Raw genomic sequence first — 25,522 nt, 5'->3', positions numbered from 1 at the left:
TCACCTCCAAGGACTCTATATATAGTTATTCCAAAGAATAATTCGCTAAACTAATTGAGCGATTCCTCTTTGAGGACAGAGTTCCCAGTCTACAGCAAAGTCACGTGTAAATGGATATGCTTGCTGGTGACAAGCCCTGTTCTCTGAGGTAGCTTGTTTTTGTTTTTAAAAAAGTTAGAAGTTCCCTGAGCATAATGTCCTCCAGCTCCATCCATGTTGTTGCAAATGGTAGGATTTGTTTGTTTCTTATGGCTGAATAGTATTCCATTACGTATAAAAAAAAAAAAGCTAGAAGTTACTCTGAGCCAAGAGTCAGTAGGTATCTACCTGCCAATCAGTTTGAGTAATTGCATTTGTTTTGTTTTGTTTTTTTAAGGGAGAACTTTTTTATTTGTGAGCCGTTTCCTTGTTGCTAAGACACTGGTCCTGAGGCAGCATCCCCTTCTGAACAAATATAACCACCGATGTTCATTGTGAGAAGAAGTCTTTACTTCTTAATTGTACTTAGTGAACTCTGACAGTTTAAAATACATAGATTCTACTGAAATCTCAAAATAGCTAATCCTTTTTTAAAAAGGTATTAGCACCTTAATGTTATTTCTTAAGGGCTAAAACCCCAAGCTGATCTTGTCCGATTGCCACAGTGACCGTGAACCCTGTCATGTAACACCTGCATATGATATCGCCGAGTGCAGACACACTGTTTAGAAGGAGGCCTGTTGTGCTCAGTCTGGTACTCTAAGCCAGCCAAAGAGGACAGAAGGCCAGGTGGCTCCCTGTGTGGCCTCCCACAGAGCTTGGATGCATTTGGAGTTATTTTATGGAATTAATTGTTACCACTTCCTTTGAACTCTCCAAGCCCCATTATCACACATTCCCACAAAGGAGACAGTGTTGGTAGAGCTTAGCAAGAATCATTTGATTGATTGCAGTTTCCCAAGAAATTCTGTTCCCACGTCAATCTAAAGATACTAAGCTTGGTCCTATTTTTAAAAAATACCTCCAGTGAGGAAATTTTCCTCAGAAACTTCACCTCTATTTTACTTTTTATAACAATCTTACAATTATTTTCAAGACCATGATAAGAAAGATACAGTGTGGATCTTATCAATATCTTTCTTAAGGAAGCATGACTCCCTCTGAAGCTTACTTGAGATAGGACATGAGAATGTCAGATTCTTAAATAGCCTTCCAAGCTTTTCTACAAATTTACTTATACTACTTTGCAGAGGAACAAATAATTAAACAGAGATTTTCTTTGGGGCTTGGATTTCCTAAGCCAAAATGCAAAATGACCCAATGCTCTTTTGTAGCATCTTTCCTGAGATCCCCGCTGCAATCTTGTTTGTCTTTCTGAGACAATGGTGAAGCTGGGGAAGATGCATGCTTCATTTTTTAAAACAGCTTCATTGAGATAAAATTGCTATATAAGAAAACTGGACATGTTTAATATATATAATTTTATGACTTTGGAGATATTCATACATATGCAAATATGAATTTGCAAGTGCCTAGTGCGATCCAGTTTTTCTCTTTAGGTAAAACAAGTGATGAAAACAATTTTAAGAAGCTTTTCCATCTTTTAAGAGAACCCACTCATCTAAGTAGAAAAAATAAAATGAAACAAATGTTATGGGCCCAAATTAAAAGTTAGTGAACAGGAGCCCCTCCTTCTAATTTATTTTGATTTAAAAAAGAAAGGTGCCTACTCCATAGAAGTAAACAAGACGTATGATACAAATTGAATTGTACATAGTACCTAGTGTATAGCATGAGAAACAGGAAGTTTTTCTCCAAACATGCCAGTAAGCCATTAAAACTGAAAGCCATTTTATTTATCAATGATGTCAGTACTCAAAGTTGTCCAGTTAAAATCTACTTCCTCTTGAAAAAGAGAAATGCACTGAAAGGAGATACAAATAACTTAAGTGTGGCATCATGATTCCCGACAGCAGAGAGAAAGTCTACAGCAGTGATTATGGGAACGGGAGTCACAGGGAAGTGTGAAAAGCTTGAAAAGGCCCAGGTATGAGGGCCAAAGGAGGGAAGATGTGAGCCGAGTCCTCATAGGGGTGAAAAGGGAGAAATCTGAGGAAACGAGACGTGTGCCTGTGGAACATACATCTGCAGAGGCACTACAGAGCGAAATCCAGGTCTAAATCCAAGTACCCGATTTAAAAAGAAAATAAGACCTCAAATAAGAAATGTAAAGCTTAAGTCTACAAGCTTAGTCGTGTAACATCTAGAAGTTTCCTTATTTGTTCATCACCTTTACTTTCTCTATAAGCCTACTGAGCAGAAGGTCAGGAACAACAAATACATCCTTTCTTCTCCTGGTTTAAGTTGTACAGGGGCTCTGCACACACTGTGGGCTCAGCTGAGATTACAGTGGGAAGAGCTTATTGAAGCAGGACTGACAATAGGTCTTGTCATTCTGCTCCCTGAAGACGCCCTTTGACAACTGCGTCAGGCAGAAAGCACACACGAAGTGCTCAGGATGGAACTTGTGGCCCACGGCGCTGATGCAGCGGCCAGTAATGGGCTGCCCACAGCCATGGCAGAGGGTTCCTCGGCGGCAGTGGTAATGGAGCTCACAGAATGGACGTCCATCCAGTTCAAAGAAGGAGCCAGTAGGAAAGCTGCTGAAGCAGTCCTGGGGGTGAGAGAGAGAAAAGGAATACAGGTGTGAGGAAGTGAAGCATCATCGAAGGAGACCTTCCAGCCTTGGAAGTCCTGCCGGTTACCTGCCAGGTGTAGGAATTCCTCAGCTCCTTGATAAATGGAGGCTACTTGCCCACTTGCAACACAGACAAGCAAATGCCCACAATGGATGCTGTGTTTTTTGTCCCCGTTAGGAAGCCCACCTTAATTCCTCATTCCAAGCTGTGAACCCTGTTACCAGATACAGTTCTGCCTCTCAGAGAGGAGAACCCTTGACTTACCCTAAATCTGAAAGATAAGTGAGTATACAGACCCCACAAACAAAGCATTCTGGGTGCCAGACAGTGTCCATGGCTGTAAGGTAGTTTTCCAACACTGGGCGGTTGCAGCCCCCACACTTGGGTGAGAACATGGCTAAGAAATCCTTTTGGCAATATGGCTTCTTGTCCTTCTCATGGAAGCCTGGAGAGACAAAATCAAGGATTCACGGTTGAGTTTGAGACCTTAAGCCAAGTTGGAGAAGAGGACTGTGATTTAAACTCTCCCAGACTCAGTTTCCGTATATTCAAAATGAGGCTAATAATAGATTCCTATCTTAAAGGGTTGTTAGAGGAAATACATTAAATAATGCAGGTAAAGTGTTTTAGCATTGGACCTGGCTCAAGTAAGCATTTAGTAAGTGTTAGGGCATTTAGTATTAGTAAACATTTAGTAAGCTATTCTTCCTTGATGCCTTTATACTAAGTATTCCATTGGCCTGCCCAGTTCTGCCCCAGGCCTTGATATGGTTAGTCTCATCTTGTGATTCAGAAAGTAGCTCAAATGTCCTCTTATCAGAGAGCCATCTCTTGAGCTAGTATCAATTACTTCATCCTTTTTTACTGTCTTTATAGCATTTACCATTATCTGAAATCATAATGGTCAGTTTCCCTCATGGGAACATTATCTCTGAGAGAAAGTACATATTGTAGAACTTGCCACATTATATCTCCAGTATCTAAATCAACACCTGGGGGGAAAAAAGCCTAATATTTAAACATAATGTATGGTTAAATAATAATTTCCAAATGATGTACAATCTAAATGTTACAATTCAACCCATACAACTACCTGAATTAAAAATGGATGGTTTTCTTCCTACCATTTGCAACAACATGGATGGAGCTAGAGGGTATTATGCTCAGTGAAATACGGCAGGCAGAGAAAGACAAGTACCAAATGATTTCCCTCATCTGTGGAGCATAAGAACAAAGCAGAAACTGAAGGAACAAAACACCAGCAGACTCACAGAACCCTAGAATGGACTAAAAGTTGACAAAGGGAAAAGGATTGGGGAGGGTGGGTGGGAAGGAGGGCGAAGGGGAATAAAGGGCATTATGATTAGCACACAAAGTGCAGCACTGGAGCAAGGAAAGACGGTATAGCATAGAGAAGACAAGTAGTGACTCTACAGCATCTTACTACATTGATGGGCAGTGACTGTAATGGGGTATGTGGTGTGGACTTGATAATGGGGGGAATCTAGTAACCACAATGTTGCTCATGTGACTTTATATTAATGATACCAAAATAAAAAATAAATGGATGGATTCTTTAATCTGGGGGTGAGAAAACTGTCATAAAAATGGCTCAAATTTCAAAAGCAAGTTAAAAATTAACTACATTAAAAATATAGGTGAATGATTTGTGCATGACCAAAAACCACCAGAAGCAAAGCTAAGACAAGGACAAACGAGGAAAATATTTGCTAAATATATCTCAGAAAAATATAGCTAATATAGCTAAGACAAAGAGCTACTAAGTGTATATATGATTTCAATTATTAGTTTATAAAATTAAAAAACAAAGAAAACTAAAACAGAAAAAATTCAATCCCTAAAATGTTGTATCGAGTTGAAATAACTTGTGTGTATGTGTACATAAAATTGGTGATATGACCAAAGAAAAAGCAGTAATTCATTCAAGTGGCTTTAAAACACAGTATTTGACTGTATAGTCCTACTGGGTGTATTCTGATGTCAAAAGAGTTACAAAGAAATCTTAAACTGTTTTCAGGCAGAAAGCACAGACACAGTAATCTTATTTGCATGGTTTATATTCCTTTTTTGAAATTATAGGTAGATTTATAATAAAGGAAATAATTATAGTAATGTACTAATTCCTTTGGTAAGCAAGAATTTCAGTGTAAAAAAATAAGTATAAAATAAAACAAGAAAAATGCAAAAACCTGTAAACTTACACTTAAATTAGAAATATCAGTATGAAATCATGATTTTATTTAATTTTATAAGTCTAGTTAACATAAAAAATAGACATGATTTATTTTTCTGTTTTAAGAAAATAGATTCTAAGCTCTGTCCACTGAAGAACCTAGAAGCAATGACATCCCCAAACAATGAACACTCTGAGTACCCAAGATACGGTCTCTAAGTACCATTTCCTACTGGTCTCCTTGGAGAAACAGACGATTCCAAGGATGAGACAGGGATGACATGATGAGCCTGATATATCTTGATATTCCAAGCAGACAGGAAGATACCACAGATTATTGGGGCCATGTTAAAAGGATATCGGAACCAATCTGAGGGGGCCACTAATGGCCTCAGATAAAATAATTTCAGCATTAAAAAAACTACAGCAACTGATCAAACCTTATCAAATACATATAATTCCATGAGTTCATAGTGATATGTAAAAACAAAAACTCATTAGTGTCCACTGGGTATTGTTAATGAACCCACTCTTTACTCTTATAATTACTCTTATAAGGGGAAAGGGTCAAAGAGTTATCACACCTTTTCTTTATGAAATGTATTTCAATATAATAAAATAGTGTTACATTTTTTTTAATTCCCAGCTAGTAAACATAGGAGGAATGATAGAAAATTCACCATTTTTCAAACTATGGTCACTGGACCTAGACAATGATAATTAATAGGAAACTTTAAAATGGAGATATCAGACTGGCACTGCTTGAAATCAGTGGTCAATCATAGCGTCAATAAAAGGGGGTCAATCTGTCATTTTATATGATGCAGTAAGAAGTACACAGCATCCACCATCGGAAATCTATTTGTGCCCCTCATCCCCCAACATACTGAACCTAGGTCTAAACTAATAGTTTACAGAAATGTATGATTTCAATTATTCTCTAGGTCTAAACTAATAGTTTCCAGAAAATACAGGAAAAGGTGGAGGAAGCTGGGAATAAGACAAACAAGTTAAACATCGTCATGAGGAAGCAGCCAACCAAATCAAGAATAAGGAACATTTGATAAGACAGTGGGTTCTGGTTTCTTAACAAATTAAAAGTATAAAAAACTGGAGAAGAAAGGATATTATGGAATTTAAAAATTCTGAAAAGCAAAGTGCCAAATGCAATGCATAGAACTTGCTTTGACCCTGATTCAAACAAACCAAGTAAATGACATTTCTTAGAAATTTGAAAAATTTGGAGATGAGTTTTAAACATGAATGAGGAATTTTTAATGTCATTAAGTGTAAAGGTAGGTGTTTTTTAAAGTTCCTATCAGTTAAACATGATGCATACTGAAATATAGAATGATGAGAAGACATTATTTCTAGGATTTGCTTTTAAATATTCCAGCAATAAAAAAGGGTAGATGGGTGGATGGGAGTTAAATGAAATGAGTTAGACATAACACTGATACTTATTGAAGCTAGGTAAGGAAGCACTTTAGTGTTTAAAATTTTTCTTAATAAAAATATTTTTTTAATCAATTTGTTAAGACGTAAGTGCTTTTTCTTTAATACTTCAAAGTTTCACTGTTATGCACATGTTAGAAAACCCCTTATCCTGGGTCTTATAGATCCTACGTCCAGCAAAGAGAGGATGAGGAACCTATGGTGGTTATTTTTTTAAAGACTGTAAATAAGTCCACCTCATAATAGACAAATAGCCCAAGAAGAAATACTTTCTGTAGTAATATGTTCAACATGAGTAAGCCATGCAACCCAAAAGAAAACAATAAAGTTCTAATTTTTGCTACTTACTGGTTTAACTTCTAGTTTTAGTAAAGTGGTAAAAAGAGTGTTAAATAATAAATATATCCAGTGCTGGAAAATATATGGAGTGATTCACAGGTTGATATATTGCTGGTGAAAAAGTTAAATGTTATTATAAATGCTTTGAAAAATCATTTAATAATGTGTATCAAGAAGTAAAAAAAAAACATAGATATCTTATTCCTGTGAATTAACCCATACAAATCATTCAAAAGAAGAAAGGGTTATGTTTAAAGATATGCTTTGCAGCATTACTAAAACACCAGAAGCAGTCGAAATATACTATTAGGAATGAACATGTTTCACTGTTTCCAATATTTAGAACTATAAATAATGCTTCAATGAACATCTTTAAGCACATAATCTTTTGTAATTTGTTTACATAAAGCCCAATGGCAGAATTGATATTATTAAAATTATTATTATAAAATTATGAAATAACATGGAGAAATGCTTACATGAATAAAAAGGAATTTTAGGTACACCATAACCTATAGAATATATATATACTATATATATATATATATATAGTATATATATATAATATAAATTAGATTCTTCACAGCAACTCTCTCCCATTTTACAAGACAAGGAATTACATATAACCAACCCTGAGATTCAAATCTAGGCCTAACTTCAAAGCCTCACTTTGATGTCACATCCCTAATTTAAATGCATCCTATCCTTGACCTCTCTGTGAATGCTGATAGTATCAGCTGCGCCCAAACAGCCTAACTCAGTAGTTTTGTAATATGAGAGCTCTACCGACCCCACTAAAATAGCAGGTAAGAAAAGCATGCACAGCAGATTGGAAAGCAGCCCACCCAAGAACCATTATTTCTAGAAAACCTCTTTGATAGTAGCAGCCAGATAAAAAATGGCAATAGGAGCAGACTGAGTTGGGACACAAATTATGTGACTGCAGGTTTTCCACTGTCCCCAGGCACTTTTTGATATGCTTTGTCTTGTTCAACCATGCTGTCTTTGAAAAGCAATTTACCAGACTTCTGAGGTCGACAGATCTAAGAACCTAAACTAATAATTTTATAAGCTGTCCTGTGTTCTACTTCTAAACCCCTGAGACACAGAAGAGCTCACTTTACTTTTTTCACTTTGCCCAAGAATGTCTAGAGTCTGATCCTGTGCAACCGAATGCAGGAAGTCCTACTTTTTAAGAAAAACAAACCAACACCCACAGCCATCTTTCTTCCTTTTGGATGGCACAGTATTGCTCAAAATGCTGTCAAAATACCATCACCTGGAGAACTTGTCAATATGCAGATTGTGGGGCCCCGCCCCCAGAGGTTTTGATTCAGTAGGTCTGGGATGGAGCCCAAGAATTTGCATTTCTGACAAGTCCTCAGGCAATACAGATGCTTCATAAAGCAAATGACAGAAAACTGGGCTTGCCTAGAAGTAGGGGTTACTTGAAAAAATTCTTAGACATGCCAACGGACCTAGGAATGACCCTCACCTAGGTATCTGCAGGGTAGTTTGTCTAAAGAATTAGACAGCAGGAAAGTAACAGCCTCTGTTTCAACTCAGGTGAGTCTCAGGAGAGGAATCAAAAGCAATCAGCCCAACTTGCTGTAATACCCCTGCATTTAGTAATCCAATAAATTGAGAAAGTTTCAGCATTTACTTTCCTGGAGGCTCTCTCTGGGTCCAATTACCTCTGGAGGATGAAGGAGAAACACTAACAATTAAAAGTGCCGCAGAGAGGGAAGGTGTTTATACTCCCGTGAGACTGAGCCGCAGGGGAAAGTAGGGAGCAACTGCTTGGCCTGGATAATGAACAATTAAAAGGGAAGACAAGGCACCAAGGACCTGGTCCCTGTGGGAGGATGCTCAGGCCTGATGTGCTTAGAAACCTGAGCCTTAAAGAGGAATTCTCTGAACTGAAACAAAAATGCAGATGAATTAAATTTCCCAGAGGCTCAGTGGTTAAGCTGTCATTATAGAAACTGTGTGTGACTATGTGGCTTGAGTAAGGCAAGATGTCACCTAATTAACAGACTAACCATGTGGCAGGAGACCCGTTTACAGACAGGGAAGGTACAAAGATACAATCCAAGAGGAGTTTCTGATTAATAAATGGACTTTTTGGTTAGGTGTCTCAATAAACATGTTTTGAGTGTGGCTGCATGTTTTTGTAGTTATAAATGACCCCACCAACCTTGTCTGTCTAGAAAGGGGCCCGGTCAAGAACACTGAGTAGTAGCTTCCTTTATGGTGCTTTCTGGTCTTCCTATGGACAAGTTATTTTTCTTTTGTATTTAACTTATGTCTCTTCTTGAAATATGTCTCCATCCTGTTGTTCTGCTCGCGGGTAACTCCCACATCCTAATCATCCATGGGCAGTATTCATTTGCAGACTGTTCTGCTTAACTAATTCTGACTTCTATGGCTACCAGTGCAATATAAATATACCATGACATATTTTAATATGATTTAGATTAAGCTGCAATGAAAAATGCTACTTAACTAAAGTGCAACCTAGAAATGAAATACCTACCCATTTGCGAAAAGCACTGAATAAGCTTCAGTGAACAAGCAAATTACTACAAAGGACTTTGTTAGTGATTCTGTCAGTGCTAATGTATCTGGGTCTGTCTTCAAATAAAGTATATCATGTTGGTGCCAAAAAGTTAAAAGATCCAATGGCAGCAGAACTGCATCTCTGTCAAGGGGAGGTAATGCTGACTTAGAAAAAAACATAGAGTGTGCAGAAAATGAGACACGCGTTTCAATTCCAGTTCTTTGACTTTCTAGTTCTACGACCTTAAGACAATCACTTTACTTCTCTGAGGCTCAGTGTTTCCATCAATAACTAGATAAAATTTGGAACAAAATTACTCTCACAAGATTGTGGTGGGGATTAAACAAACAAGAGTTAGGGATTTACATAATAGCAGGCCTGACATCTAAGAGAGTCTCCATTGTGGTGAAGGGTATGACATATGGGATAATCTTCTCTCGCTCTTCACATGATAATTTATTTAAAACAGAAAGAAAAAGAGAAAAGGCATGTAGATGCCATAAATGAGGTATCAATAAAATTTCCCTGTATTTAAATTAGTTATAAGACTGGCACCTAGCTTGGTGGAAACAACACAAGTGAAACACATCTCTGCAGAGGGGAGGCGCCAATGAAATTCAATCTGGGGCACCATCACATCAGGCAGGCCCAGAAACTGAAGGCATAAAGCAGTTTTCAATGCTGGTAACAGGATTGGTTGAAAGTGTGAAGAGCAGTTAGCAGATCAGATCCCCCGTCCTATCATAAGATGCAGTGACTAATTCTGGAAATACCCAACCAGAGAGTCTCAATGATCCAGGGATACTGGGCATCATGAGGAAAGAAGTCAGGCTTTCCCCACCCCCTCCCTTTTTTTTTTTTGTTCTCAGAATGCTCACAGAGAACACATCTCTGGTAAAACTGATTCAAGATAAAAGACCTAGAATATAAATATTCAGAGGTTCCCCAGGAAAATGGCCAGAACATACTACCTGGGTACCATACCATTGAGTCCACCAGTCAACAAGTTCTGCCTAAATACACAGAGCTTCCAATGAGCATTTTAGTTTCTCGTTGGTAAATAGCCAACAGGCAAGCGAAGATCAGCAACAGATGGCAAAGGAGGTAACAGGATGTAAGGCTTCCCTCGAAGTAGACAGCTAAGGACTGTCTGCACAATTCTTGAAGTCCTCACTCACACTGAGGGTATAAAACATGTAAAGAGGAAGGAAAACTGTGCTATGAGCGCTCCACCCCTCACCCCACAAGAAGGATGAAGTATGGTTCCAGTTAACCTCAAGTCAAGAGAGAGACTTAACAGGACCACTCCGAGCTGGGTATGTGTCCTCTGCCATTAGTGGGATACAGTTGATGATATTTCACACAGCCTTCAAAAAGTCTGTAGGTGAGACTCCATCTGAAGGGCCTATGGCAGCTAAATGGAGAGATGCGGCTGAAAATTAACTGCAATCCCACTGACCGCAAGAAAAGACTGCACATTTCCCATGGTCTGTATATGAAAATGTAAGTGAGGGAGACGATCTGGGACAATTATAAGCTTTTCTAAGAGATCACAAGGAGGAAACAATGAAAACCCTGCAAAAATAATCTGTGTGGAACAGATCTTCCAAAAAATGTGCCAAGGGGAGATCAGCCAGCCAAGACAGGTGAAAGGCAAACAAGAGTTTGCAATTGGACCTGTAAAGAATCTACAAAAAGCATCCAAGAAAAAAAAAAAAAGAGCATTAAGCATTTGCCAGGTCCAGAGAACATGCAGAAAATTTATGACAGGACTAGGCAAGTTAGAACTTTCCTGCCCTCCAGTCTCATCTTCCTCCACCCTGTTTCAACCCTGGAGGGGTCAGATATCAAGATTAACAATAGGGGTGAGGGTGGTGGATGCCAAAGGCAGGAAAACAGGGATGAAAGGCTATAACCCCCTTCCTTCCAGCAGCTTAAAGTCTCCACCAGGGGACAGAGTAACTCTCACTTTAAATTAAGTTGGAAGCTTTAACTATGATATAGACTGAATTATCTAAGGACTTAGTTTTGTGTTTTGTGTCTTAAATTTATTTTCTATTTAGAACTGTTTAAGAATAATGAGAAAAGACATGGGGCTGCTCAGGTTTTTATTTAAGAGAGGGGGTAATAGTTAATTGTAAAAGGACAGGAAAAAAAAACAGAATAAAGAAGCTTTTTTATTCCATGCATGAGTCATATTTGCTCAAAGCAAACATAAAAAGTCAGAAAAAAAATCAAGACAATTCAGAAAATAAGAAAAAGCCTTCAGAAAAGGAAAAACAGATCACTAGAAAGGATCAAGAATAAGAATAAAATCTTAATAAAAAACTTCTCAACCATGGAAGCTACAAGACAGTGAAGGAATGTCTTCAGAATTATGATGGAATAATGGTTTCCATCTAGAATTCTATGTCCAGGCAATTTAAGGTAGGCAACAGAATAAAATTATTTTCAGATATTCAAGATCTCAAAAATTTTTCCTCTTCATTCTTTCTCAGGAGCTCCTAGAAAACATCCTCCACCAAAATAAAGGCAGTGACATGTATTAAAAGACACAGGATCCAAGAAGCAGAGACTCCAAAGAGGAAAGCTACAAAAGGAATCCAAGATAATGCCCAGAATAACTACTTCACAGCAGGCCTGAGGAGAAAGCCTTCCAGGCTGGAGCAGGAGGCCCGAAGTCTCCTGCGTGGATGTCTCCAAGAACAACACAAATGGAACTGACCTATTACCACATGCGGGTGGCCGCTTTGAGAAGGATTTCACGGCTCTGTCAGATAAATTAAAGGTAAGTGCCATGAACATTAAGCTAATGAAAAAGGGATCCAAATATTACCTTCAGGAAAAAAATCAGTTTATACAAAAGAGATACCATGGTAATAATATTAATTATTATGTCTCCACATGCCAGGCACTGTTCTCAACATTATACTGGGATTGTACCTTAAAATCCTCATACTGACCCTGTAAGGTAAGTATTATTTTGAGGTCCATTTTGCTGACGAGGAAAGTGAAGTACAGATAGGTTAGATGACTCAAAAGGCATCATATAGCTAATAAATACCACAGCCCAGATTTGAACCAGGCAATCCAACTCTAAAATCTGTGCTCTACTATAATCATAGCTTGCTACATGTCTCAACTATGAGTGATATTTCTATAGTTGTAATAGGTACACACTGAATACTGATCCTACCTGTAATTATACCCTAACTGTATATTTAGAGAATGAGGGAGGGGGAATATGTTGGCGGTAAGGTGGAGTAGCAATAACATTTCTCAATCCTCCTCTTTTCTGCTAGAAAGTTCATACATAGTGATCAAAATCAAGGTGAGGGTGAATCAATCTGTAGTAATTTAAGTGTATTATTTAAAGCACTAGTAAATGAAGAAAAATACTTTTTTTAATTTAGAAAGGAGAACTAGTTTTGGGGGTGGAGAAAGGAAAAGCAAAGGACTAATCTTTTTCAATATTACCCTTGAAATAATACTTGAGTTTTTTAACTACGCATTTGTATTTTCATTGATTTCAAAAATCATTTTAAACAAAATTCATAAATGTCATGAAAAGGTAGGGAGGGATGGTATTCAGTAATGAAATGGACATTTGGATGGTAGCGGCAGAAACCAGGACAACCACAGCAGATCAAGGAAAAGCTCTTGCTGGCCTTTCTGTAACTGCCCCGGGCCGTACCTTCTGCGCCAAACACCTCTCCACAGTGAAAGCAGAAGAAATGCTCTGGGTGCCAGGTTTGGTTCATTGCCGTCAGCACTTTCTGGAAAAGAAACACAGGGAGACACGAGAATGTGGCCGAGCATAAAACATGATGTGGTTCTAAAAGAGCGATCGAAAGCTGCATGAGGACAGGGAGCGGGGGATCTACTTACATCCAGAATGGGCGCAGCACAGTAAGCGCAGCGCGGGGAGAAAAGCTGGTGGTAGTCCTTGGGGCAGTAGGCCAAGCCACTCCGCTCAAAGAAGGGACTGGGGCCAATCTCTTCTTTGCAGTGTGTGCAGATGAAGTGCTCTGGGTGCCACGCTTGCCCTAGGGCGTGGATCACCTGGACGATGAAATAAAGCCTGGTGTGAGCCCCCCAGTCAGATGTTCTATGGCCTGCAGGTTGCACAGCTCTGGAGGGTGCTTTTCACACAGTAATTATTATTGCAAATGACACCCCCACAGTTACACCACACTGAGACCTAGACTCAGGTTCAACCTATGGGGCCTGCAGTCCATGCTTTATGGATTGTAAAAAAGCACCCAGTTTCCTGACTGATCATGCCGATTAAGCTGTAAATGTTTGTTACTGCTGTGCTGTCCCAGAGGGTGGGAGAAACTCAACTGAGCACAGTAGTGATGAACAAGGGGGTAACTACAGCCCTGGCATGGAAGGGATCCCTGGAGAGGGGCAAGGTCAATGACAGTTTTTATTACTCTGGCCTGACTGTCTCGTGGCACACCCCATGCAGAGCCAGGTCTCAAGGCCCTTGTTTAGGGTTTTGGTGGAGGACGATGCAGCGCAGGAGTTTGTAGCTGTGATCTGGAGCTGAAGACAGCTGTACATTGTAATTGGATCCATTTAAACTGGGAATGTTGGAAGAGGCGGCAGGGAGGAAGTTCCTCTCACTCAAGGCAGTATAGAAAAATGATTTGAGAGCTCAAACGCAGGAGTCAGACTCTCCAGGGTTCAAATCCTACCTCTACCTCATACTAGAACTTGGACATGTCAGTTAGCATGTCCCTGAGCCCTCAGGTTCCTCATCTTTACAAAGAGAACAGTAATAGAGTCTCCCGCGAAGGGCTAATGCATCCATCAAATAAGGAAATTCTTGTAAAGTGCTTAGCTCAGAGCCTGGAGCACAGTAAGGGATCAGGCGTTATTAGCTATTAGTAAAATGTCTTAGAATATAAGGAGACAGATCAATCCTTGGTGGGAGAGAGACAGACATATCCACAGACAAATGGCTATAGGACCAATACCCTGGCCCATCCCACCTTTCCAGCAATCGGCTTCCGACAAGAAGCACAATGGCCCTTGGGCACGGTGGCAATGCCAAGGTCCTGCAAATCCTGCTCCAACCCTCCCAGCATCGAGTCCAGGGAAGCCTTGTGATCCTGCTTGACTGGAAAGTGTTTCTTGCTGGAATCTGCCTTCACTGCAACCTAGTACCAAGGAAAGAACCACGAAGAGAATGAGTCTCATGTACATTTACCTTCATTGACATCTTCTGTGTGACCTGTAAGCCCACCTCTGCTGACTGACCCTTTAGACTCCCTCTAGCCTTCCTCCGAGGCCTGTCAAGAATTCCACATCGAAATTCTTATAAAAATGATGTCATCTCCCCTTTCATCTTAAATTCCTCAGGTTGGATGAAATCTAATTTTCCTCCATTTGTGAATCATTCCTGACCATAGGAAATAGAGTGTGTATGAAGGCAATACCTTTTCTCACTCTTAGGATGACTGCAGGCCAAAGTAATCATGTCTTTTTCTTCATTTAGTCTGCAGTGTTTATAGAGCACATCGTTTGTGCCAATCCCTGCTTCTTGGCTCTTGGTATAGAGCAATGAACAAGACCCACTGAGTGTCTCACCTCATGGAGTTTACATTCTCTGGGTGATAGACAATAAACAGATAACTATATGATGTAACATCAGGTAGAGATAAGATACATGTTACATGTCAGGATAGAAGGGACAGTGAGAAGGAACTGATTTAGATGAGGGTGACCAGAGAAGGCCCTCTAAGGAAGTGATATTTGTGCAGATATTTGAGTCATGTACTTAGGGACCCAGAAATATTGATATTTGGGGGAAAAGCATTCCAAAGGGAAGGAAGACCCAGGGGAAGGAACCCGTCAGATACATTAGAAGAAAAGTAAAACTAGTCAGTGGAGCTGGTGCACAAGGAGTGAGCCTGAGCATGGCAGGTGGGGGAGAGGCGAAGGTCACACAGGCCTCTCTGCTAAACCCCCGCTTCATCCAAGCGTGAAGGAACCATTGCTGGATTTCAAGCCTGAGAGTGAAAATCTGATTTACAGGATCCCTGTGGTATCAGAGTAAGGAAGTAGAGACAAGCAAGAACAGAATTAGAGGTACTGGTTAGGAGGGAGATTATTGTACCAGTTCAAAGCAGAAATAATGAATTGGACGAGGGTTAGGGGAGAAGGTGGTAAGAAGCTATCAGATTAGACTTGCTGGTGGATTGGATTCATTTAAGCAAACTGCCAAAATCATCATTATAAACCATTCAGAAGAAAAGCCTCAAATTAAAACAAAGGAGCCAGCTTGTCCTTCATCACTTCAGGTCCTGATTCCGTCTCCCTCAACTCCAACTGGGCCGCTGCTTCCATCCACCTAACACTTCCTAAACAGAAAACTACAATAGTCCTCTGTGGCCTCCTGCATCAAATTTGCACACATTAGACAGATGGCCAAAGTCTGGCATCCGCTGCCCTCGCTTTACCTTCCCAATCTCATCTTTTATTATCCAGTAAAAAGCCCCCATTGTTTAAGGCTGCCAGGCTCCCCACAGCCTCCTGAATGTGATTTGTTACTATCTGCCTTTAGGCCTCTGCATATCCTATTTTTACTGCCGAGAATAACCTCATTTTATCTCACTAATCCAAAATGCTTGTTTCCCTTCAAGAACCTTTTATCATCTGACAGATTTCCTTCCTCCTCTATTATATAATGTTAGCTAGTATTGCAGAGATGAGTGCTCAAAAGGTTGACATCTAATGGGCCTGTAAAGTAAAAATTAAGTAAAAACACATTATATATTTATAAAAATCTATGTCCATATCTACGTTTACATTTATGTCTATATCTCTTCACTTATATATTCCAGAATACTTATGGATGGATAGGTAAGAAACAGGAGATACTGACTTCCTCCAGGGGGCAGAGCTCTACGGCTGGGGACAGAGCTGAAAGGGAAAGTTCACTGCAAACTTCACACTTTAGATTTCTCTACACTGTGAATATATGGCCTATCAAAACTAAACAGGCATTTTTAAATGCAAATAAGCCAAGATGCATACTAATTTAATTAGAAAGCACAGCACAGTTAAAACTCCTAATGTAGTTTTTTTTTTCTAGTATTAATTTCAGATAGTAAAATGAGGAATGAACCCAGCTTTATGGTAGACATTAAAGAAAATTTGTTTCTGATGTTTATTTATGTGTCCCTCTAATCACCATGCATTATTCACAGTGTGTCAGGAACTGTGCTGGGCATTGGAAGTCCAGAGGCAAGGCACAAAGATTAGGTTCCTGCCCTCCTGATCACACACATTTTTATATACTGCCTTGAAGTAATTTCACAGTCACTTCATGTGTACATACCGAATCCTCCAACCAAATTGGACTGGTTGGATACTCTACCTTAATTCTAGATCTTTCCCTTAATAAATTCTTAAGCCAGCTTCTCCGGTTTCTATTCCCTGCCAGGCTACCTGAGCTCTCCACTCAAGCTTGGGAGGCCCGAACAAAGAGGCAGATTTTATCTCACTGTGGAGTTCAGGACTCCTCATTCTCCCTACTTTCAAAGCCACACCTCAGTCTCCCTTTCTGTGCCCCAGCTTGCCCGCAGATCTCTCTCCTACTCAGGTAGGTCTCTAAAACTCCTACAACACTCCACCCAGCCTTAGATGCCCAAACCCTCGGGGCTCACTCCAACTAAAAAGACCTCCTCTCTTATCTCTCTGCAACCAAACATTCTTCAGAGTCCATCTAACATCCCATCCCCACCTCTAATAAAATCTCCTTGACCTTTCTAATGTTTGCTGCTCCTATTTTGATAAACCACTTGTCTTTAATTCTGTAGATGTTACAGAGGCTCATGCTTCATTTTACCAAGCACACTCCTGGCTCATGCTATCTTCTGTGTCTAGATAATACATGGTGCAGCGTTGAGTTCATCCACTGAATTAATTATATTTAGTCTGAGAAAATGAATGACCACTTAGAAGACTTCCTAAAGGGGGAATGCAGAGCTGAGCTCCACAGAGATAAGCCCAGGGACTGTGCTTACCTTGGTCTGCATTTCACACAGGTGGGCCATGAGCTCATCCAACTGAGCAGCTGCTGAGGTTTTAGGAGGCAGTGGTGATTCTTTTGGCTCCTGGACCTCACTGTGGGAAGAAAACAAAAAAAATCTTCTGAACACATCAAAACTCAAATAAATGTTTAGCCACACATAAAATACCAGAAAAAGCAGTTTTAACTATTAGCCTCTTAGATGGAGGTAAAACTAGAGACACAGAGTATTTTAAAAATAGGTACTAGACGAGTCGGAGAAATGGATGGCGGAGTGAGAAGGACTAAACTTCCTGTGGCTGGCTTTGAGGACAGAGGAAGGTAGCTTCTAGAACGTGGAAGAGGTTTGAGGAGAAGGTCAGAAGCATGCGTGACCCTGCGGATTCTTTTTAGTTTAAAGGAATGTCTTTGTAATGTAGAATATTTAGACCTTATTAGAGCATTATGAAGAATGAAGCTCCCTTTGGTGGCTCTGTAAAGACTCAATGTTCTCCTGGGATTATAAGGAAGAGTAGAACTGGCTTATGAACGAGGGAACACTCTGTGGTAGCTCAGGGCCCCTGGAATGTCTGGGAAGAGGACGGCATGAACGGAGAAAAGAGCTCCCCTTCATAATCTTACTGCTGCAGGCATTGGAGTCATTCAGCTCATCAGCCAATGAGGATTATCACCATCCACCTGGCCAGCTGCTAGAGCAATCCACAGAAATGCCTAATTCCTCATTCCTCTATGCTGACATGACACTCCCATTCACCTTCCACTACAGCATTTATACACACCGTCATTATTCTATTTCTTTCTCCACACTGGACTGTGAGCCCCCAGAGTGACCCTCTGACCATACCACAGCCAGTGACACTCTTTGATGTGGTTTACAGGACTGAGCTATACAGACCTCCATGCTCTGAGGATTTTTGTTCTCCATTTTCTTTTCAAAATCCCAGCAGTGCCTGTTTCTTTTGAACATTTAGTTAGTGGTGAAATTCAAAAAATCCATGCCCTCTACAAGTTATGCTGATTGCCTATGACCCTGCAATAAGTCAATATTTTTAATGGTTATACAAGGAAAAATAAAGCAACAGACATCATAAAAGATAAAAGTTTTTAAATTAAAAAAAAATACTAGACTAGGAATCTCCACAAGGTCTCCCTGCCTTTTGCCTCCGATCACCTTCTGGTCATCTCAAAAACGGACTGTTTTCAAATCATTCTCAGTACATGAAGAAAAGTGCTGAAAGGCCATTTTCTCCCAACAACCAGGTGCAAAGCAAAGAGATTTAAGACCTTGGCCAAATACGTATTTTTAATTTTAATAGCATTCTTTTTTAAAAGTATTACATGTTCTCTCAGTTACTGTCAGGTGAAAGACAAATGCTAAATAAGAATATAGAGCAGACATCAGCAAATGAAGTCCATGGACCAAGCCTGGCTTCATTTACATACTATCTACAGATACTTTCCTACAGAGTTGGAAAGTTCAAACAGACACCTTATAGTCCATGAAGCCTGAAATATTTACTATCTGCTATATAAATAGTCTACAGGCCCTTGATAGAATTTAGACAAAATATATGATATTGGTTTCATATCCATATAACTGAGAATCAATTATTGATGAATAAAGTTTTGGATCCAAGAAACAGAATGATGATTCTACTCAAATATTTGCACAATCATTATTAAAAATTTTTAGCTACATATGAGGGCACAAAACAGCTCAGTTCTAAGAAGTAAATCATATTCTTAGATTGCTCTGAAGGAAAGTACAATAATTAACCATAAAAAAATTATCCAGTTAAGAAAAAATAAAGCACTCCTAAATAATTCTTGCAATGAAGAAAAAAATTAACTGAATTTTCAAACAATTTATAAATAGCAATGAAAGCATGCACACACACGCACACACCCTTCAGAGTTGAAATCGAAATGTTGTTGAAAGGAAAAAATATAAATGGACCAAAGTTCAACACTGAAAAATAAGAAAGACCAAAAGCAAATAAACAAAACATCCAATGCAAAAAACTAAAAAAACAAAACAACAACAAAATGATTAGAAGGAGTAAAGCAAAAATCAATAAAACAAAACAAACATTGACAGTTTGGGTGGAGCATTGTGTAAGTTTTGAAGTACATAGAAAATCATAGAATTATAATTTTCACAGAAACTTGATACTAACACCAGACAATGAGAGAACAGTGCGTATGTGGCTGGGGAGAAGCTTTAATAAAAACAGCAGAAATGTGTTTTAAAATATCATGGCTAGGTAGTGTTTATAGCAATCATTCAAACATGGTTCAACAATAGGAACAGGATTAATTAATTGTTTCTAACAAATAGAGGGGAGCTTTAAACATACTGATAGGTGCTGAGAAGAGGTTGAATACAAATTCCACCACCATTCCTGTTGTTGAAGTTAGAGTAAAAGAAGAAAATTTCCAGAACCTGATAAAATATAAGAAATCTAAAAGGTTAAATACTTAACACATTTCTAATGAAGAGGTGAGGACAAGGATCCTATTATCATTGCTGGTCTTCAGTGTGGTTCCAAAATGTATTTCCATATAAATTTAAAAGAAAAGAGATTTATATATTTGAATGACAAAGGCAAAACACTCTCTTATTTTCTTTTTAAACATATGGTATGATCATTTATCTAGAAAATGCAAGATAAATGATTAAACTACTATTAGAATGAATAGACAATGTCAGGATGGTTATTAGATACAGAATAACATGAAATAATTAGTATCTTCCCTATATATCAGTAGTAACCAATTTAAAAAATCCACATGTTCACAATACCAACAAAAAGTATAAAAAATAAGAGAATAAATCTAACAAGGAAAAAACCACTGGGAGACATAAAAGATCGCATACATGAAGATGTATAATATGATGTCAGTTTCTCCCAATTAAACCATAAATTCAATGTAATTCACGTAAAAATCCTAATAGAATTATTCAAGTTAATTAACAAGCTGGAACACTCAAGACAATTTTGGAAAAAGAAGAAAGAGATGAAGAGGGAACACTTGTCCCAATAAATGTGCCATCGTATAAAGTGACAATAATTAAATCTGAGTGATGTTGGTAAAGAAACAAACAGATCAAAGGAGTGGAATAAAGAACCCAGAAATAGACTCCTGAGCTCTGAGAACTTTGCATATAGCAAATGCGGCATTTCAAATAATCAGAGACTGTTAGACTCAAAATGCATGATGACATATTTTGAACAAATAAATTTAGAGTCTTAACACATTAAACACACAAAAAGTTTTAAGGAATTAAAGATATAAATATTTTTAAACAAAATAGTACTTAACAACTAAGGGCACTAGTGTTTATTATTTGTGGTGACGAAGACTTTCCTAGGAAAAGCATAAAACTCTGAAGTGGTCAAAAAGGAAAAATTTATCAATAGAGCTAATCTCAAAAGCATTTAAACATAAATCAATATTTAGAACATCAATAACAGTCTTCAAATCACTAACAAAAAGACAACCCAAGAGAAACCTGACCAAAGGCTTTTTTAAAAAAATAATTTCCAGAAAAAGAAATTTGAATGTTTATTACTGTGATGCTCAATCTTTAATATGCAAATTAAACAGTGAGATACCAATTTTTACTTATGAGTCAAAATTTTGTTTAAAGATTGGATAGTTTTGAAAGATTGGATGCAGTGTTGGAAAAAATCAGGATTATACATACACATACACATTTACATACACCATAGGTAGCTATGTAAATATACAAATCCTTTGCAAGGCAGCATCTATCAATATTTCAATGCATACATGCATTGAATTCAGCAATTTCACTTCCAAGACTATCTCACAAAAAAATCGGATATATATAGATATATACACACAAAATATATATACACAAGAATATATGTACAAGATGTTACTTAAAACATAAAAACAGTACAGTTTTTATGAGCAAATTAAAAATACAATAAATGGAGATATAGTCAAATAAATTATCGATCATCCATGCAGCTGATAAAAAGAATGCAGACAGATTTACATGAACTAAGGAAGACTTCTAAGCTACACTGATGCCTTTAAAAAGCAAAGCCCACAACAATATGAAAAATATCCTTCCATTTATGTAAACTTATAAGTACATATACAGAAGTGCGAATTTGCATACACAAAGGTCTTTAAGGAGACTTATCTAACAGCAGTTACCTATGAAGCTAGTAATTAAGTGGTAGGAGGAAAGATTCTAAAGGAGGTGTTCTAACTCTTTACCCTGTATGTTTCTGAACTCTTCGGCTTTTAAAATCTATTTTTTAGAGCAATGTTAGGTTCACAGCAATAGAGAGCAGAAGGTACTTCTCTGACTTTTTTATATACATCAGTTTATAAATAATTGTATATATTAAGTTATATTTTCAAAATAAAGGTTATCGACATTAGAAAAAGAGCTAATTTACAAGGCCAATAGATAATGAGGTAGGGGTGGTAGATGGACCATCAGAGGTGCAATTCTCATGTTTATCTCAGTTACACACACACACACACACACACACACACACACACATTCATATAATGATTCTATGAACAACCTTCAGTTAGCTACATTAATATAGGCATGATGTTGTGGTGCCTATTAAAGATTCTTTTCAAATATAAAATGAATATGCTAGGTTTAGAAAATTTAAAAACAGAAATATAAAGAAAAAAATTTAAATCATTTATAATCCTTCTTTAAAGAGGTAATTATTACTCTGGACATATTGGCTTATATCCTTATACTCTTCCATGATTATGTATAGTTTTAGAAAATTAGAATATTCTTTCATGTTTTAAAGTGAATAAGTTTCCATAGGTTTATGCATATCTTCATCCATCCTTTGCCTCCATAATAGCTAGCATTTATTCAGTGTCTACACTATGCCAGGCCCTCTGTGAAGGGTTTTACATGTCACCTTCAAATCCTCATAAGAACCTTAAGAGCTAGGTATTGTCACCTCTATATGAAAAAGTGGGGCTTAGAGAAGTGAAAAGCTTTGCTGTATGTAATGTAACTGGTAAGTAACAGAGTTTGGCCCTGCAGACTGCAAAGCTTATATTCTCTTGTCACCATGCTAAACCCTTCTGAAATGTTTCTTAAGGCCTATACAGTTTCCAAATGTATAATATGCCATAATTTATTAAACTAACAATTTATTCTTAGACACCAAGATTGTTTCTGACTTTTGCTCTTATAAAAATACTGCTAAATAAGTATTTGACTATTTCCATAGAGTAAATTTTGAGAAATGAAATCACTAGATCATATAGGTAATGGAAACTGGAGCAATGTTTGTAACCCAACGTCAACCAAAAGAGCTAAAAACCTACCAAAATCACTCTGACTCTCTCTCTCTCTCTCTCAGACACACACACAAAAGCCATAAATAAACTATTCTGTCTTCCACTAAATATATTTCCAAAAATGAACACAGACTTACTAATTATTTTTATGTATTTATCAACCAGGAAAAAAAAATAGAAGGAAAATGGGTGTCTCCTTCTCTTGATAGAAAAGAGACTGTCTTTTGGGTGCATGTCCCACTACTGACCTACTTATGTTATTTAACTACAAGGAAAAAAATGTCAGAGCAAAGTGGACATCTAACCCTCTTAAAACAATTCATCTTTTGGGTACAACATGACCTCTTGCCAGACATAAGTTTTTTCACTGTTTTTTTTAAATCTAGGAACAAACATGGTCTGGTATGCAAGTGATTGATTCCATCTGTGGAAGAATCATTTCCAAGAAAATGTAGAGGAGCTCTTTCACTCAGCTCTTTTCACTTATAATCCCTTAGCACCTGCTGCCATAGGTGGGTGTCTTGGAGGTACAAAAGGCAGTGGGACTGTGAGCACGTTCTCCTGCCCTGAGGCCCAATGGAGAATAAATGTGGCTTTTTATATGGGTCTGACAATGCTAAAAACCTGCCCACCTCACAGCTGAGGCATACATGTGCATATCCAAAAAATTATCACTGGTTTTTAACAAGACTCCCAGTGCAGTGTAGAAAGAGAAACATATCATTGTTGTGATACCCTAGAAGTAACTGAACAATATAATATTCTAAATAAGAAATGAGAGACCTTGAAGAGTTGGTAATTACATTACTACAGATGTTCCTGAAAAGAGAGGATTCTCAAATCAGAGCTCCTTTGATTTGTCTCTTGACCTCTTAACGATGGTAAAAGTGCTTTTTGTGCCATCAGCAACAATTTACTTCACTACTCAAAGATTTTAATAATACAAATTTAAGAGATGTGTTTAAAAGAATATAGACTTCTCACATGAAGTCTTCATTGTCCTGGATTTTCCCCTATTCATTCCTCTGCAGTATTTTCACGAGTTTTTTTCTCTCTGTTCTTACCAAATTATTTTTGTTCATGTAAAAGATACATTTCTAAAGTATCACCCATATTACTTTTAATATATAACCATACTAGAAATATTATTTCATCACCATATGCACAACTAATATTAAATATACTTTCAAGGTTGAAAGCAATATTCATGTTAGCCAGCCAGAGGAAATGGTGGAAACAGAATGCAGGAATCTAGTTTCTGAGTCTCATGCACCATCTGTACACGTGAGCCTTCTTGGCTCTGACTTATACCAGCCTCGGGGATTTGTATCGGTCTATTATGTATTTACTAGGTCACCTGGATTTCTTATCACTCTTGCACACAGATCTACACAGCTAGGATCATTCACTAATGGAAAGTGTATCAGCTGACGTCCACTCAGGAAAATACACTGAGAAGGAATTTAATCCAGAAATTTGATTACACAGGTGAAGGGAGAGCTAAGAAGCAAACAGAAGACATTGGGGGAACCCAGAGATTACCCATAGCAGGAAGGCATTAGGCCAGAAGGACAAAGAAACCAGGCAAAGTTACCAAAGCCCAGGGGCCAAGGTCAAGAGGCATAAGCTGGAGCCACAATAGACCTATCTTGCTGCAGCTGAAGCTGTAAGTACAGCTGCTGACAGACACTGTGGTGGGACAGAGAATGGAGGACAGAACGCTCTAAGTTTCCCTGCCATTCATCCTCCACATGCCTGCACCATGGCCCCCAATGGTTGAAGCCAATGAAAGCCAACTGATCCTTCAGCCTGGAAAACCCAGCCTACAGAGGTCAGCTGCCCAGGAATACAGAACAGAGAAAGAGGGAGAGATGAGTCTGACAGGAACTGGATCAAAAACTTATGCTAAGGGGAAGGGGTGATAATAAGTTTGTATTTTGGCATGCCATCAATTGATCACAATGCCAGATGTACAGGAAAACAGCTATTGGTTGAGCTGGTTTTCATGTTATATGTTCCTGCATTCATTAATATTTCTATTAAAGTCTTGGTTTACTAGATTTAAAAAACCAAATAATTGGAGAGAACCAAGATGGCGGAGTGAGTACAGCAGTGGAAATCTCCCCCCAAAACCACATATATTTTTGAAAATACAACAAATACAACTAATCCTAAAAGAGAGACCAGAAGATACAGGACAACAGCCAGACCACATTCACACCCATGAGAACCCAGCGCCTCGCAAAGGGGGTAAGATACAAGCCCCAGCCCAGCGGGACCTGAGGCCCCTCACCCCAGCTCCCGGTGGGAGGACAGGAGTCAGAGCGGGGAGGGAGAGGGAGCCCATGACTGCTAAACACCCAGCCCCAGCCAGCCGCACCAGAGTGCAAACAGAGCATGCGTGGGGTGCTGGATACTAGGGCAACAGGGCAGTAAGACCTGTGAGCGGGTACCCGCAGCCGGCGCACCCGGGACAAAGAAAAGCGAGTGCTTTTTGAAAGTCTTAAAGGGACAGGGACCCCACAGCTGGATGGAAGTGCCCAAGGACACTTAGCCCAGCAGCTGGGAATCACGGGGAACTCTGGGCACCCGAAACCCCGCAGTGCAGTGCGGAGGCCCCTCACTGCGATAAACAGCCTCCCGCCTGTTCCCCCTCCGATGTGGCTCTGCCATATTGGAGCAGCAGCCTGAGGCAGGCCACGCCCACAGCAACTGCAGCGCCAAACTCCATAGAGGCCAGGCAAGATGAGAAACCCCGTCTGCACGCAGCTGCCCAGCGTAAGCCACTAGAGGCCACTGCTCTCCCAGGAGAGGAAGGCTACAAACTGGCAAGAAGGGACTTTCCCTTACCCAACACACGTGCCAGCTCCCCACAAATATATCTATCACCATGAAAAGGCAGAAGAAATTGATACAGACCAAGATCACAGAGG

At 38.8% G+C, this 25,522-nt stretch overlaps 1 protein-coding gene across 7 annotated transcripts in view; it reads right to left on the bottom strand.

Annotated features, from left to right (window-relative positions):
• Positions 1–1,809: 1,809 nt before the first annotated feature.
• Positions 1,810–25,522, bottom strand: part of LPXN (leupaxin) — a 40,918-nt gene continuing 17,205 nt past the window's right edge. For all 7 annotated transcript variants that reach the window (XM_073215798.1, XM_017661841.3, XM_017661842.3 and 4 more), the window contains 6 exons: positions 17,263–17,362; positions 14,224–14,391; positions 13,115–13,288; positions 12,921–13,002; positions 2,975–3,123; positions 1,810–2,653 (listed from right to left, as the gene is read on the bottom strand). In XM_073215798.1, coding sequence (XP_073071899.1) covers positions 2,384–2,653; positions 2,975–3,123; positions 12,921–13,002; positions 13,115–13,288; positions 14,224–14,391; positions 17,263–17,362 — 943 coding nt within the window. In that variant the 3' untranslated portion in view covers positions 1,810–2,383. The remainder of the gene's footprint in view (positions 2,654–2,974; positions 3,124–12,920; positions 13,003–13,114; positions 13,289–14,223; positions 14,392–17,262; positions 17,363–25,522) is intronic.

This window comes from Manis javanica, chromosome 11, assembly GCF_040802235.1.
Source record: "Manis javanica isolate MJ-LG chromosome 11, MJ_LKY, whole genome shotgun sequence".
Taxonomy (NCBI): Eukaryota; Metazoa; Chordata; class Mammalia; order Pholidota; family Manidae; genus Manis; species Manis javanica.
The sequence above is the reverse complement of the archived record's forward strand: the minus strand, read 5'-3'. Positions and strand labels throughout refer to the sequence as shown.